At 38.7% G+C, this 16,066-nt stretch overlaps 2 protein-coding genes across 2 annotated transcripts; both read left to right on the forward strand.

The window, feature by feature from the left end:
- The first annotated feature begins 6,952 nt into the window (after nucleotides 1–6,952).
- On the forward strand, nucleotides 6,953–7,859 carry LOC122001879. The gene is made up of 3 exons (XM_042556855.1): nucleotides 6,953–7,138; nucleotides 7,259–7,320; nucleotides 7,430–7,859. The coding sequence occupies exons 1-3, from the start codon at nucleotides 7,037–7,039 to the stop codon at nucleotides 7,755–7,757; spliced, it is 492 nt and encodes a 163-aa protein (XP_042412789.1). The 5' UTR covers nucleotides 6,953–7,036; the 3' UTR covers nucleotides 7,758–7,859.
- A 194-nt stretch (nucleotides 7,860–8,053) lies between these two features.
- LOC122001878 (probable alpha-1,6-mannosyltransferase MNN10) lies at nucleotides 8,054–14,760 on the forward strand. The gene is made up of 6 exons (XM_042556854.1): nucleotides 8,054–8,610; nucleotides 8,710–8,742; nucleotides 8,835–8,925; nucleotides 14,094–14,354; nucleotides 14,425–14,506; nucleotides 14,626–14,760. Exons 1-6 carry the CDS (start codon nucleotides 8,155–8,157, stop codon nucleotides 14,687–14,689), a joined length of 987 nt encoding a protein of 328 aa, XP_042412788.1. The 5' UTR covers nucleotides 8,054–8,154; the 3' UTR covers nucleotides 14,690–14,760.
- Nucleotides 14,761–16,066: the final 1,306 nt, after the last annotated feature.

Here is a 16,066-nt window from a genome sequence, read left to right on the forward strand (position 1 = left end):
AGCAGTGCTTACACGATTCATCTCCGATCTTCACCAGTGACTCCACAGCTCTCTCTCAAGTTCAGATCGCCAGTTCTTGAAGATTCTTGGAGGTTTTTCCAAGTCAAGAGGCGGATCAAAAGCAAGAAGAGAAGTTAGGGTTAGGGCTTATTGTAAGCTTTTGCTTGTATTTCATATCCTTTCCTTTCTTCTTGTATTGAGAGTTTGTAAAAGCTTCTCCGCCTTCGGTAGTTACCGTAGAGGAGTGTGTTTCATAGTGGAGGGTGCGTGAGTGTGTGGATCTTTGGATTAGTCACCTCTTGTGAGGTGGATACCAAGTAAAATCCATTTGTTAGCGTTGTATTTTGTTCCTTGTACATTTCCGCTGCACATCTTTGAAGAAACAAGCAATGCCGATCACGAGCACGCGACGAGCTATTCACCCCCCCTCTAGCTACTTTTCGGTCCCAACAAGTGGTATCAGAGCGAGGTCGCTCTTCACCGGAATCATCGCCGGAAGGGGCAAACAAAACAAGCAAAGCTAGAGGGTGAAGAAGTTGGAGCAAATTCATCAAAGTCAAAGAATTCAAGAAGCTCAACTTCAAGATGCAATTCCAAGATGGACTTGGATTTGACACAAGGGTGGCTCCACCGTACACATCTACAAGTTTCCATCTTTGGAAATCAAGGATCGAAAACTTCTTAATGGTGGAGATAGAGCAATGGTTTGCTCTTATGGAAAGCTTCGAAGCTCCAACGAATCCAAAGGGAAAAGTTCTCAAGAGGAGCAAATGGAGCCCGGAGCAAGTCCAAAGGTGCGAAGCAAATGACAAGGTAACCAAATTATTGGTTAATTTATTACCTAGCACAATTCTATGCAAAATTGGACAATATGAAGATGCCAAAGAGCTTTGGGGCAAGTTGGCGAAGCTCTATGAAATCCCCTCCACTGCACCAATCCAAGAAGAATCCAAAGAGGGTAACTCATTGGAGCAAAATCAAAAGGAAGAGGAAGAGGACTCCGAAGTTGAGAGATGCTCAACTTCCGAAGAAGAAGAAGTCCAAGAAGTCTCATCTTCAACGGAATGCAATGAAGAGGGCAAGGAGGGAGCATACTCCTTGTTCCATGTACAAGATGAAGATGAAGAAGCTTCCACCTCTAGGATTGAGGGGGAGGAAATTTCGGTGACACCGGATCAAGGAGAAGGAGAAGCCTCCACATCCGGGTCAAAAGAAGAAGAGGATGAATGAGCTTCCACCTCCACAAGTCAAGCTAAATCAAATGGAGGAGTATCATCTTTGGATCGAGAGGAAGCTTCTACCTCCGGATCAAAAGGAGAAGATGTCACCCCTACAAGCAAAGGTATAACAATTACAATTAATAATAAAAACCATATTATATGCTTTAAATGTAGGGAAAAAGGGCATTACAAAAGTAAATGCCCTAAATTGGCTAAGAAGAAGGGCCTAGTGGCACAAAAGAGCAAGGAGAAGCCCAAGGAGACCATCCCCGGAACAAAGAAGAGCAAGGAGCACATTGTGTGCTTCTTGTGCAACCAAAAGGGGCATTACCGAAGTCAATGCCCTAAGGGGAAGAAGAAGGTGGTCAAGGCTCTTGGAGGAAGCTCAATTCAAGGGGGAGCCTCCAAGGTAAAAAGAAAGGTAACTTTTATTGAGCCTACCCCTTTAAATTATGGTAAAGAGCATGCTAGTACTAACCTATATCATTTCAATGCTATTTACCATGAAAATAGGAGGCATGATAAAGTTAAAAAAAATCATGTAGCTTTTCATGCTAAAACCACTACACCTAGGGCTAGGAATGCAAATAAACGTCTAGGCAAGAACTCTAAGGATTTTAGCTACAAATCTAGAAACAAAAATGCTCATGGATTTAATGAAAAAATCAAAAATTAAGGACTTAGTGATGGAAAATCAAGTCTTGATGTCAAAACTTGACAAACTAGAAAAGACCCTAAAAAGGATGGAAAATATCCTTAAAGGGCAAAATGAGCAAAATCTAGGTTTAGGATAACAAGGGTCATCCAAGGGTCATAGAGGGTTGGGATACAAACCTAAAATCAAAAAGGATGTACCTACTTACCATAGGGTTCCATATAGCTATGGAACAAATCCTAAATCTAGAGGTCAAGTCAAGGATACAAGGGAAGTTATCCCTAGAAGTATTTTTGTAACGACAAATGTGACTAAGACTTTTAAGAAGTCTAAGAAAGTCACAAACAAGGTCACAAGGGAAGCAATCCCTAGGATTGATCTAGAAAAGGTGACCAAGGATTCTAAGAAGCTAAGCAAGGTCACTAGGAAGGTATCTAGAGAAGTTATCCCTAGTGAATACCTAGAGCATCCAAGGAGCACCAATAAGTATTGGGTTCCTAGAAGCATTTTCTCTACCCCATAAATGGGTTAGAGAGTGTCAACTCTAAGAAGAAGGGTAGTTAATCCAACTTTGAAGAAATTGACACTCAAGGAGCATTTTCAAGGTTATTATTAACCTTTGAAAATGAAATAGATTTATGATTTACACTTTGGAAGAGTAAAGTGTGCCAAAATTGAAGATATTGATTTTAATTTTATTTGGCACAATTTGGGAAAATATAAGAAATACCAAGTTGGGATTTTGGTATTTTCTTAGTAATTTAAGGTAAATCTAAGCCTTAATTTAAAGTGCTACTCTTGTGGAAAAATGAAATATGCCAACACTTGAGGAATATGCTTAATTTCAATCGGCATAAATTAATCAAGAGAATTAAAAATGCCAATTTAGGTTTTGACACTTTCTTGAAGCACTTTGGGCAATCTAGGGTTTAAGTTTTAGGATTAGCTATGTGCTTAAGGATACTTAGATAGATAATCTAGGTATATTTTATTTATGCTAAATCTTGCCATGATTGTTTGCCCATTATATGTCATGACATCATGATTATTTTTGCATTCACATTTTATTATGAAAAACATAAAAAATATCATGTTATGACATACATACATCATGTAGTTATAGGAAATTTTCTTTTAAAAATTATTTCGTTTTGATATATGTCTTAACATTATCATGCACTATGTTTATTTCCTTAAAATCAAGGACAAAAGACATTTATAAACAAGTGGAATTAACAATTAACATCCTTGGTGGATGTTTACCACTCAAAATGCCTAGATAGATATGCATGATCCCTAGATTAGGGCAAAACCAAAATTTACATCTCACAAAGACCTATAAGATTACTTGTATGTGTTTTAGTGCACATTAGATATAAGTGAGATGTAACGATGATGAACAAAATTCAAGATGTTGAATTAGTGCATTCTTTTGAGTTTTAAGTTTATTAAAACACATAGTTATGTGTTTTCCCATCATTGAGAAAGCTAATGTACAAAACATGTGCATTAAGCCCAAGGAACATGGTGGGATATTGGTTTTGAAAATATTTTTAAAATGATTTTGGAAAACCTTGGTGAAGGCTATCTTTTGATAGTAATCGCCATTGAATAGTTAAACACAAACTTGAAGAAAACACTAAAGTTTTTGTAAGTTTTCAAGTTTGTGTCAATCTTTGAAAGTATGAATTATTTTCTTAGAAAACTATTTTTCCATGATAAAATATGCCCTAAATAATGTCTACACAAATTTTCACAATTTTTGGATTTTTGTAGAATTTTCTAGGGGTTTCTGAAGCTGACTGAAATGGAATTTCAACAACTATCAGAACTCCAATCGATGACCCGATCGATTGGAATGCCTCAATCGATCGGGCGATCGATTGGGAAGGCAAATCCCGCGAGCAGTAGCTTACTGGATCGATCCACCGATCGATCCACACTACCTGAATCGATCAGTGGATCGATTCAGCATGGTCCGATCGATTGGGACCCAACTCCAATCGATCGAAGTTGCTCATTTTAGCTGGTAAAGCCTGATTTCAGTATTTTTGAACCATGGTTAGTCAAAGTAACCATTCCAAACCCTTAAAAATACATTTGTATACATAAAAAGGGTGTTTTCGTGTTGAAAACAAGGATGTATTGGTTAAGAAAGACTAAATTAAAGTTTAGGTTGAGGTTTGTTTCAATATTGAATTTTTGAACCTCAAAACTTCTAAATTTGGGTTTCCTAGAGGTTTAGGGATTCCAATGCATTGTTGGTGCAATGACAGAAGTTACCACCATGTCCTTAGGGGGAGGGACTCTTTAAAGACATGAAAATAATTTTTCATGAACCTTGGAAGTTGCTTAACCTTCTTTTAGAGAAAATGTTCAAGGTTGGGCATTGAAATTAATGAGGAGTGGATATCCTCATTGTTTAAGTGGAGTTTGCTCATGGATGAGTATTTGATAAAAATGAAGGGTATGAGACCTTCATTTGGGTTGTTCAAGTGGTTAATGCTCAAGGGTGAGCATTGATGATAATGAAGGGTATGAGATCTTTATTATCATGTTGATCACAACGAGTGAAGTTGTGAACAACGATAAGCAACTCTTCAGGGGGAGAGGTTGTGGTTGATGTGTGCCCAAATATGGGGGCATGGTTATGATGTGTGTCAATAGGGGGAGAATGCATGGTTAAGTTAGGCCTTCAGTACCTAAAGGGGTTGTTTGCCCTCTAGAAAAGGAGAAGAATGGAGGGAACCATCATTCAGATATTGACATGAAGGGAGTTGAGGCTATGGGATTAGCCTAATTTCCTAACTTAACATGTGGTATTGTCAAACATCAAATAGGGGGAGATTGTTGGTGCAATATTCCCTAGGTCAAGGTTGACCTGTTTGATTGTGCCTGAAGTGAGTCAAGCTCGAGTCTTGATGATTTGATTTCGATGTTTGACAATACTTGTAGACAACACATGAACATTGCAGGTGCAATTGTTTATGTGGGGAGATTGTGAAGGAGAGTCAAGTAGGTCAAGGTTGACTGGATACTTGACTGAAAATCCTAGTGAGTAAAGCTAGGTGAAAGTCCTGGTGAGTGAAGCCAGACAGAAGGAAATCCTAGTGAGTGAAGCTAGGTGAAAGTCCTAGTGAGTGAAGCCAGGCAGAAGAGAAATCTTAGTGAGTGAAGCTAGGTAGAAAGGAAGTCCTGGTGAGTGAAGCCAGGCACGGGGAAATCCAGATGGGTCAAGGTTGACCAGACATCTGGTGAAAGTCCAAGTAGGTCAAAGGGATTGACCGGATACTTGGCAAGAGGAGAAAAGTCCAAGTGGGTCAAAGGGATTGACCAGACACTTGGTGAGAGAGTCCTAGCTGGTCAAGGGTGACCGGATGCTTGGTTTTATGTACCAACAAATCATGGTTGACTGGATGTTGGTTTAGGGGGCTTTGGACTTACTTTTGGGTAAAAACCAAGATCTGGATTGATCAGCCGATTGATTCAGCAGATCTGGATCGATCAGCCGATCGATCCAGCAGATTTGGATCGATCAGCCGATCGATTGGATCATGCCCAATCGATCAGCTGATCGATCAGGTGAGTCCCCAAGAACAGAACCCCTTTGGATCGATCCGTGGATCGATCCAAAGGTCCCAATCGATCAGTGGATCGATTGGGAGCTGCTGTTTGTGCGCGATAAACCCTGGATCGATCAGCCGATCGATCCAGGCTATTCCAGAGAGCACAGAGGCACTTTGGATCGATCGGTTGATAGATCCAAAGCCTCCCCAATAGATTGGGAGCAATCCAATCGATCGGGATCCGACCGTTGGCGTCGTATTTAGCTGCAGGCGAGCGATTCCTTCAGCAGTGCTTACATGATTCATCTCCGATCTTCACCAGCGACTCCACAACTCTCTCTCAAGTTCAGATCGCCAGTTCTTGAAGATTCTTGGAGGTTTTTCCAAGTCAAGAGGCGGATCAAAAGCAAGAAGAGAAGTTAGGGTTAGGGCTTATTGTAAGCTTTTACTTGTATTTCATATCATTTCCTTTCTTCTTGTATTGAGAGTTTGTAAAGGCTTCTCCGCCTTCGGTAGTTATCGTAGAGGAGTGTGTTTCATAGTGGAGGGTGCGTGAGTGTGTGGATTCTTGGATTAGTCACCTCTTGTGAGGTGGATACCAAGTAAAATCCATTTGTTAGCGTTGTATTTTGTTCCTTGTACATTTCCGCTGCACATCTTTGAAGAAACAAGCAACGCCGACCGTGAGCACGCGACGAGCTATTCACCCCCCTAGCTACTTTTCGGTCCCAACAGTTGCTACAACATATAGAAGCTACCGAGTAACTGTTATAACGTGTTTAGTGTAAGTTTAAAATTTAGGATATCTGAATACTATTATATTAAAATATTATTTATCAATTTTATTAAATTATTTAAACTTCATCCAAATAACTTTAAAACAGTTGTGAAAGATATTTTGATATAATAATATTCAAATATTCTAAACTGTAAATCTTAAATTTTAAACTCACATTAAATACGTTGCTGCAACTACTTTATAGCTTCTATATATTGTAATAACTACTGGGTAGCTTCTACGTGGTATAAATCCTAAATCATAAAATCATTCTTAATATATTGTAGCAACTACTAGGTAACTTCTACCTAATAACTTCTTCATGTTATAGAAATTATATGATAGTTATTACACGTTGTAAAAGTTATCGGATAACTCTTATAACAAAGTTCTAGGTTAAGGGATAATTTCGGAATAAAATTATGGGAGAGGGAAGGACACCATTTGATATTTTGTTTTGAAAATGGTTTGTAAAATCTGAGGCGCCTTTCGATTTTTCTTGCAAAACAAATTAAAAATTAAAAAATTAATATATATTTATTTTTTTTTATATTTTTTAAATGTTCTAACCGGGTTCGTGCCCTGCTTGATATGGTTTTCGGGTCAACGGATCAGGCCCGGCCCAGCTTCATCGAGCAAAAGTGACTGAAGAACTGAGGTAGCAAATGGAATAGAGTTCGTTTCGCGGAGATGGTTTGCTATAAATGGATGGGTTTAGGGCGACTAGCTGAGCAGATCGACAAGGAACCCCGAGCCCCTATCTTCCTTGCTCAGAGTTGCGATTCGGAGACTTCGAGGGAGAGTGAGATCGACCGCAATGAGGATACGGAAGCAAGCAGCCAAGATGATGATGGGCACTGGGCTGTCTCCTCCTCCTCCTCCTCCTCCTTCCTCCTTCAAGTTTCCGACATTGCTCGAGGTATTGGATCCCTGTTTATGCTCTGCGTTCTTTGTTGTCTTGAGAACCTACATATTGATCTGGTATCCGCCTGCATTATCTTTTTTTGCTTCGCAATGTTTGTTGCAATCTGTTGAGCAGCTGATGGAGTCGAAACAGGAAGAAGGGAGCGCCGATTACGCGGGGAAGGCGATAGCGATGAAGTATCAGATATGCTTCTTTTTTGACATTGGCTGTCAAAGCCTCCTTCCTTATTGGCTTTCTATTTTGGTTAGTCTTCTTTTGATTTGCTGAATGTGGTGCTTCTGTTAGCGATGAGGGCGAGGCGAGGGATCAGGCGGCGAAGAGGGGCTCGACCGAGGTGGCGACGACGTGCAGGAGGAGCGACGGGAAGAGGTGGCAATGCAGGAATGCGGCGGTCGACGGTCATCCTTACTGCGAGCACCACCTCTCTCTGCTGCGATCGCGCACCTCCGTGTCCTCGTCCAGCCGGAAGATCAAGAAGGCGAAGAAAGAGCACAAGTTCAAGAAGAAGGCAGCAGCGGCCGAGACATGGAACAGCAGCGGAGCTAAGCGTGGAGAGTGCAACGGCGGTGATGGGAATGAGATCGGCGGGGCTGTTCTCGACGCCATTAACTGATCATTTCTATCTCGATTTGAATGCTTTCGTGCTTCCTCTTTTGGCGAGTTTAGTAAGCCCATTGCAAACCGGTGAGATGCGAATGATATGAATAAAAAGCAACTAAAGAATTCCTCCCTCTCTCTCTCTCTCTCTATCGCTCTCGGTTTTAACGTCAGCATCAGCAAAAGAGGAGGTTATCCCTGGGACCACAGCCATTTCGTAAACGTGGCGCGCTATTTGTTCTGGGGAAGCGGGACAAAATGTGCTCCCTGTCCTACCGATACATTTGATCTTGTAGCGTCTTGGGCTGATGTGATCGTGGAGCTGTCGGTCATTGCCCTTCGTTGTCTTTAGCAAACTACTCGCGGTGCTCAGTGACAGCTAGTCGGTAGTGAGGAGGAGCGGGAGCTTGTGGATGGCACCGAAACCGCCGTCGCGGTGGGCTAAGCACCGATCGCGCACCCGGCCAATGCGGTTCCTCATCCTGCTCGGCGCCACCGCTGCGTTCATCCTCGTCCTCCTCTCCCTCCACGCCACCGCCGCCCTCCTCCGCCTAGCCAATTCCCTCGGCCGCCAGTGCATGTCGCTTCCTCCGGGATTCCCCACTGAAGACGCGGCGAGCCGGTCCCGACGGATCGCTATGGTTAGCCTCTCCGACGAGGGCGCAGGCGGCCCGCAACGGCGGCGTCAGGCATTCCAAGGGTTGAGGGCAGCGACGCAGGGAAACAAGCAGGCGTACGCGACGCAGATGGGGTATCGGTACATTGATGCGGGGGATCTGGTGGATCGTAGTCGTCCGCCGAACTGGAGCAAGATACTGGCAGTACGAGCGCACCTCCCTCACTACGATTGGGTCTTCTGGAACGACGCTGTGAGTAGCCTCCAGCCACTGTGGCGAATGTTTACAAAGACATTTCTTGAACTACGCGTTTACTTCGTTCTTGTTTTTTTTATTTTTTTTGCTGTACAGGACACATTGGTGACGAACCCGAATATGTCATTGGTAAGATCTGTTTGAATTTATCTTAGGTACAAAATTATTATTTCAATAGACTTCTATGTAAAATAAATTTGATAGTTATGGGATATATCTAGGAGAATGTTCTGCTCGCAGCAATTGGTCACAGAGACTTCCACTCATCACCGGATTTGGTGGTAACAAAGGACTTCAATGGAGTAAATTCAGGTACTTTTTTTTTTTCTTTTTCAAATTTCCTTCCTTCTCTCAAGTTTTAACTTTGCAAGATTTCCCAATTTAGGTATGGAAAGAACATATATGTATCCTTTTGTTTCTGCCGCCACTAATTTAATATTGGAAACTGACCGTTCTTGTATGTCTTAGATGAACCTAAAAAGTTTTAGTGTTTGCAGAGGAAATTTACTTTGAAAAATGTTTTATCATAAGAGAACATTTTTTTTCATAGTTTGTTACTTGCTTGGGATAAATCTGTTACAAATATAAATGAAAAAGCGGTGGAAAGGAAGGAGGAGTCTTCATTGTCAATGAAACCTTAGTCCCACATTGGAAGTTTCAAGGCAAGGTTGTTGGTTTATATTGTTTCACAAGCACTATAGTTATGAACAAATACATGGGGAGAGATTCTCTTTCATGTGTGTAAAAAGTTGAATAAGTTTTTGCTACCGTTTCCCCAAAATCTTCTTGCATTTTTGCTACCGTTGTATCCTGGGAAATGGACGTCCATCGTAACCTCGAAACACAACCGAAGGACAAATCTGTGTTAAGGAAATTGCATCACGTAGGCCTCGACAACTCTTTCTTCCAACTTGGCCACTTGGACTCGACAGGAGTACTCAGCTCGGTTGGGCTGGGCTCTTCCCTACTTCGTAGTTGAGATTATCAGCTCAGATCACTCAACAGATAAGTTGAAGTTGAATCTTAATTTCAATTCAGCAATTTCCATAATATCTCCAGCAACGAAAATTGTCCAACAAAATCTTCTAAAAGATTGCAAGGGGGAAGAGGATGTTGCCAGTAGCATCATTATTGGACCTATAAAAGATTCCATAAAACTGTTATGGGAAAAATCAAACCAATTACTTAGTCAGTCCCCTCAACTATCCATTATTATTCAATATGGAATATGACAAGTGTATTATTTATGTACATTTAAGTCCACAATAATGGAAACTCAACTTATTTAATCCTACAAAATTTGTGAGGTCCTTGAGGATTATATTAGCAAGATCATGATAATGTGGATCGTTTATTTGAGGGGAATCTACCCAAGAGACCTTTTATTGGAACATTCTTGAGGGACCATAGAATTCAAAGTTGCTTCTCAATGTTCATGACATGAAGGTTATAGAAATTCATCACATTAATTGTAATGGTATGTTGTATAACTCTAATGTTGTTCAGTTTTACTACAAGACTTTTATATTTTTCTGGGATTTAACAGTTATTCCTCCTATCCTAGTGCTAATGTGGTGTTAAGATTGTGGTGTTAAGATCTGCAAGTGTGTCGATACATTTTGTCCTTAACATGCCAAACTTTTCAGACATATCAACTACATACTTTCGTTGACAGATATAACTAATATCAACCTTTATACCAAGGAATTAACTGAGTCAACCTAAGCCTTTATAGTTGGAAAAACGTTGATGTAGTGACAGACTCAATTATATGATCATAATAAAATCATCACCAGTGATGATAATATCGTGCATATAAACAATAGGGAAACACTACCTGATAAATGCAATAACATATTAAGTGAGTCATGCCATACTGAGTAGATCGATTTGAACTTCCAAGCCAATCCCTTAGAGCTTGCTTCAACTTATATAATGGTTTCTTTTCACCTTGAACTCTAGGTCAGCCTCCCTTGAGCAATAAACTCTGAAGGTTACTCAGTAATATAAGAACTTTCTCAGTAATATCACCATGAAGCATTCTTGATGCTGATTTGATGAAGATGTCAATGAAAAGCCGTTGCCATGGTGAGAAAGAGACAAACTAAAGTGATCTTAGCCATTTTGGAAAATGTGTTGAGTTAATCTGCACCATAAATATGAGTCCATGCTTTAGCCATTAGGTGTGCTTTCAACTAGTCTACAGTGCCGATTGGAGAGTAATTGCATTCCCCATAGATTTTCATGGAAGGTAAAGAAAATACTGAAGGACATTTCTAAGAACTAACTATGAAGCTAAAGATGGAAAAAGGTATAATATTTAGGTGACAATGACACTGGATAAAAAAAATAGAAGTTGATGTAAAGGATAACATTTTTCTAGTAGCTTCATTGAAACAAAGAAGATATAAATTAGAAGCATGTTCTGCAGCTGTGGCAGATGACTCGAAGGCTAGAGAGTCACTAGAAAGTGCTAAAGAATGCTTGTGTCTTGATCTTCAATTGTACACCTGCAGAAGAGGCTGGTCCAAAATGGGGGTTTAATAGTAAGAGTCATGAGAAGTGACAATGAGAAAAGAATAAGAACATTATCCTTTATTGACTTAGATGGAGAGGCTGAAGAGATAAAGATCGAAGTCAACTCTAATAAAAGTCACATAAGACAATGTGACTCTGGAGAGTGGGAGTAATAGATTTTTTGAGACGAAAATAATCAAAAAATACACATTTGACAAAGCATGGAGATAACTTATCTTGTGTAGAAGATCCTAGATGTTCAAGGTAGGCAAAATAGAATACCTATAAAGGGTGAGAATATATAACATCCTTGGGAAAAGAAATTATAGAAGAAATTTGGTCACGAAGAGTGAAGGATGACACCCAATTTGTAAGATCACATGCAACAAAAAGTGCATTTCCATATAAAGAAAAAGGGGTGTGTATATATATAGGAGTAATGTATGAGCAATGTTGACTCAGTGTGAATTGTCTTCCATGTTTCATTGATTTGTTATGGCAAATGTTGACAGAAAGTTTAGTGAAGAATATTATGGCTCAAAAGAAATAAGAGAAATACTCTAGCATTATCACTGCAAAAAACATTAGAAGACACACCAATTTGGCTCTCAGTCTTGACATAGAAGAAGAAAATACAACGAAAATTTTACTCTTTCATTAGGAAACACCATGCCATTTAGGAGTAGTTATCAATGAAAACTACAATGTACTTAAACCAAGAATGGCTTCGACCCCATATATTAGAATGAATCAAATCAAAGGGTGTAGATGCGTGCTTATGGATACTATTAGGGCATCTCCAATGAGAGGTTGTTAAAGAGGTTTGTGAAATGAAAAAACTGAAGAAAAAAGCTCTAACCATTATGGAGGAAAGGTTTGAGGTTTGTAGTTTAAGAGCGGTGGTGAAATTTCAAAGCTGCTCCTTCTTCTCAAAATTAACAATGTAGACGGCCCAGTAATTAATGATGAAAATTATACATAGAGATATTAAATGAAAAAAATAATAAATAAACATGTGTGATTTGATAATATAGAGTCCACGAAAAAGTCGTAGGGAGGTTATTTGATTGTGGAGAGAGTGGTAGATTTTTATATTTTTGATGTGGCATTAACGTGACATTGGAGACTACAAAAAAGCTATTATACGACTCTAACTATTGGAGATGCCCTTAGAGAACAAGAACCTAGTTTTAATTGTAAGGAATGTTTTCTGTTCCAAACGTTGATAGATGTCTCAATTTGATGGATCTGTTCAAACCTCTAGAACAGCTCTATCTATGTCTCATGTATGATCTAAGTTACCTTATAAAAGGAGTGGCTATGGTCACTCAATATCCTCTTTTCAAAAAAAAAAAAGTTTAGGGGATATCCAACAAAGATATCCATATTTTTATGCTTTTGACTCAAAGTTTATGTTGAGTGGAGGGTTGAATATCATACACCATCTGTCCAAACTATTAGGAAGAGAATTTAGGAGTCCATCTTGAGAGTGGGTACTTAAAAGAATACTGAAAGTTGTGCAAAAGTTTACTTTTGAGAGCCAACCAATTAATGAGGAAAGAGGTAGTTAGAGTAGCTTCACCCTAATAATAATTGGTCAGGAATACATTTTTGCATCAAAATTAGTTTTGTCCATGCTTCCTATGCATGATGGAGAAGAGGATTGATGATAATTGGAAAATGATTGGATTAAACAAAAGAAATATCCTTCCTTTTATTCACATCTACACTTCTTTTTTTCTTTCGTCCATCTACTTTTTCTTCCATGTAAGGGTCTGGATGCCAACCTCCCAGCTAAAGCCCTCTATTGCACAATTACGTACGTTTTGTGACCTCAATAACTCAGCTCCATCCATGTGAAAAATATCTGAAAGTTCGATTGGGAAATGGTGCAAAGGGTTGTAGGTCAAGGAACTTCTTTTGTATTTGATTTGAAATTTGTTTTGTGCATACATGATTAAAGTGTAATTCTTTCAATTAGCAGATAAACCATAGATTTGAACTGTCAAATGATTTCTAGCCGATGACCAAATGATTTCTAGCCGATGACCAAATGAGATTAATAGTGTGGGAGAGGCGCCTTCGATGGACAAGCAAGGATATAGAGCTTGGAGGGGAGATTCTGGAAAGAAAGGTTCTCACGAGAGGGAACCAAGGAAAATGAATAAAACCGATGAGATTTATTATACTATTATAAAATTTGTTCAATGGGGGTATTATGGATTAGGATTGCATTGGGGTGCCCTTTTGATGAAAAATCAAATGGGTAACCCTTCCTTGGTTTTGATAATAAGGGATGCCATTTTATTTTTCACACCTTTAAGAAATTATAAATGAGGGCTTTGAGTGCATATGGATAAACCCAAAAAACACAAGTTTCAATATTCAACTTCGAGGATGACACTTTTAACTAGCACCCTTTTCAGCCTCCTTGGAAATTTGAATATGATTTATAACTTGCTGGAAAGCTAAAAGAGTTTAGTTTCCATTACTTCTAGCTTCCAAGGAGTCATTCTCTGGAAAACACTACACCTTTCTGGATTCATTTACCACATAGTTGAGAACTTTGTTTAGGTTATAAAGTAACAATTCGAACAATTCGTGAACCTCTTCATAAACATGATAAAATCCAAATGCAATCAAGTAGCTTATTTTCAACACTCATTTCAAGTGACAGGCTCTAACACTACTCCAAATGACACATTTAGAAAGGGAACAAGAGGATATTATACCCTGAAGGCTGGAAGCAGAGTGCAAAGTATTCTTGCTGCTGTTCTCTACCCTTCTTTATGGGAGGAGGGGGTTAAAAATGAATTGTAGTTGTGGAATGCCAAATAACTCCAAATCACTCCATTCAGCTTTAGGTACAGGCAAACAAACACTGTATAGCATATCCACCTTTCGAATATGACTTTTTAATCCAAAATGCAGGCTTTTCACTTTCTTGTGGTTTTGCTGTATAGGAGTTTTCTTCATTCGACAATCAAAATGGAGCGAGGACTTCTTAGACTCTTGGTGGAATCAAACATCTTTTATTCAGTTTGGCTCAACCAAGAGTGGTGATAATGCAGCACTGAAGTACCTAATTGATAGCCTCCCTGAGGAGGAATTGCACAGCCATGTTGTCACATCGCAGATGCAGTGCCTGTTCAACTCCTATCCTTGGGTTCCTTCTTGGAAATATTTTTATCGCTTTATTTCGTCCCCTCTGGTTACTTGGAACGGTAGTCCCGCCGCTCAGTTCTTACTCATACAGGAAACTGATTGATTAAAATGGTTGCCATGCTATTGCAGGAGTTTACTCTGATGGGGACTTTTTGGTACACCTTGCTGGCCTGGACGAGAAGAAGAAATGGGTCGATGAGATACTGCAACAGTTAAGAACTGTCGTTTAAATGTTCATTTGCTCCTATCCTCTACTTAGGCTACAGCGGTCTGTTTGATTGGATTTAACTGAACTTTATCGTGAAATCTGTGCTGTACTTGTTTGCTTAGCATTAGAACTCCTGGGGTACAAAAACGAGCCGTGGATTTCCATCAGCGATATTTTGGAATCTGAAAAATTAGTCTAAAATGGAGTCCATTTAGAGACCGTCAGATATCATATAAAGGTGAGGATTTTCTTTTTCACGAAGAAATTTTTCTGTCAGATTATTTTTTGATGAGTTTTAGTTAATAATATGGCAATGTAATCTCGTTTTAACTTAAAAAAAGAGCATTAAAAGTGGCATTTCTTTTTATTGTTTCTCTGACCCGTTTAGGACTAGAGCTGTAAACAAGCCGAGCCGAGCTGAGTTTTGGGGTATTCAAGCTTGTTTGATAAGGTAATCAAGCCGAGCCGAGCTTAAAATGAACCAATCTTTTGAAATGAGTGTTCAAACTTGACTTGGTTTATTTTTTATGAGCTTGAGCTTGTTTGAAGCTTGACTTGAGATTGGTTCGTTTAGATGTTATCAAGCTCTCAATTCAAGCTTGGCTTGAGCTTGGTTCGAGCTTGGCTTGAGCTTGGTTCGAGCTTGGTTCATTTAGATGTTATCAAACTCTCAATTCAAGCTTGTTTGATTGTTTGAAAGTTTTAGTTGTTTGATTGGATATTGAGTTTGATAATTTAAATTTATTTATTTATTTTATTTTATTTTATTGTTTATTTAGCATATTGAAAAGAGCTTTATTAATGAATATGGTTCATGAACATTGTTCATGAACGTTGTTCACGAACATTGTTCACGAACGTTAACGAGCTGAACACATATGTGTTCAAGCTTGTTTGTTTAGCTTAACGAGCTGTTCAAGCTTGTTTGTTTAATTAATCTTATATATATTGAACGAATATAAATAAATTCTTACCAAGTCGAACATCAAGTTTGTTCATGAATGCTTGGGTTCATTTACTTAGGACTAGAAAGCAGTTTGAAAAAGATAATGATAAATAAAATTCTTAATGGAGTTAAAAATAATCATAATTAAGTTAAGTGCATCTCTAACTTCACGTCTCAAGTATTGAGAAGTAATACAAAGTTAAATTGTAATAAGTATATTTTATTCGAAGGCTTTAAGTGAGTATTTTGAAGGGAGAGGTTGTAGAAACCAAATTAAAACCAAAATTAGTCTTACCTCTTTTAAAATTATTTGACAAATAATTATTTATATTTTTATTATTAAATTTAAACTAGGCAATATGTTGTTATACAAGCAATGCAATAACTGAAATACGAAAATGATCAAATATAACTGAAATGATTTACAAATTAAATCTTTGCTTTTATTCATTGTTTGTCATTGGATTACCTCTTGAAGTCTAGAAATGAAAAAGTATTCTCCTTTAAAATCTTCAATAATCGGTTTTGAAAATATTTTCAAAATACTTTTTTATAACTTTTAAGTTGGAGCTGATTATGGAAATCGTTGTGTAAAATAATTCCTATCAACTTTGGTT

This window comes from Zingiber officinale, chromosome 7A (assembly GCF_018446385.1).
Source record: "Zingiber officinale cultivar Zhangliang chromosome 7A, Zo_v1.1, whole genome shotgun sequence".
Taxonomy (NCBI): domain Eukaryota; kingdom Viridiplantae; phylum Streptophyta; class Magnoliopsida; order Zingiberales; family Zingiberaceae; genus Zingiber; species Zingiber officinale.

Bases quoted from the DNA above. Each gene is read 5' to 3' on its own strand.
- LOC122001879 (XM_042556855.1), top strand. From the start codon at position 7,037: ATGAGGATACGGAAGCAAGCAGCCAAGATGATGATGGGCACTGGGCTG. The intron at 7,139-7,258 runs GTATTGGATCCC...TCTGTTGAGCAG, and splicing joins AGTTTCCGACATTGCTCGAG to CTGATGGAGTCGAAACAGGA. The intron at 7,321-7,429 runs GTATCAGATATG...TGCTTCTGTTAG, and splicing joins GGGAAGGCGATAGCGATGAA to CGATGAGGGCGAGGCGAGGG.
- LOC122001878 (XM_042556854.1), top strand. From the start codon at position 8,155: ATGGCACCGAAACCGCCGTCGCGGTGGGCTAAGCACCGATCGCGCACC. The intron at 8,926-14,093 runs GTACTTTTTTTT...TTTGCTGTATAG, and splicing joins CTTCAATGGAGTAAATTCAG to GAGTTTTCTTCATTCGACAA. The intron at 14,355-14,424 runs GTAGTCCCGCCG...ATGCTATTGCAG, and splicing joins CCCTCTGGTTACTTGGAACG to GAGTTTACTCTGATGGGGAC.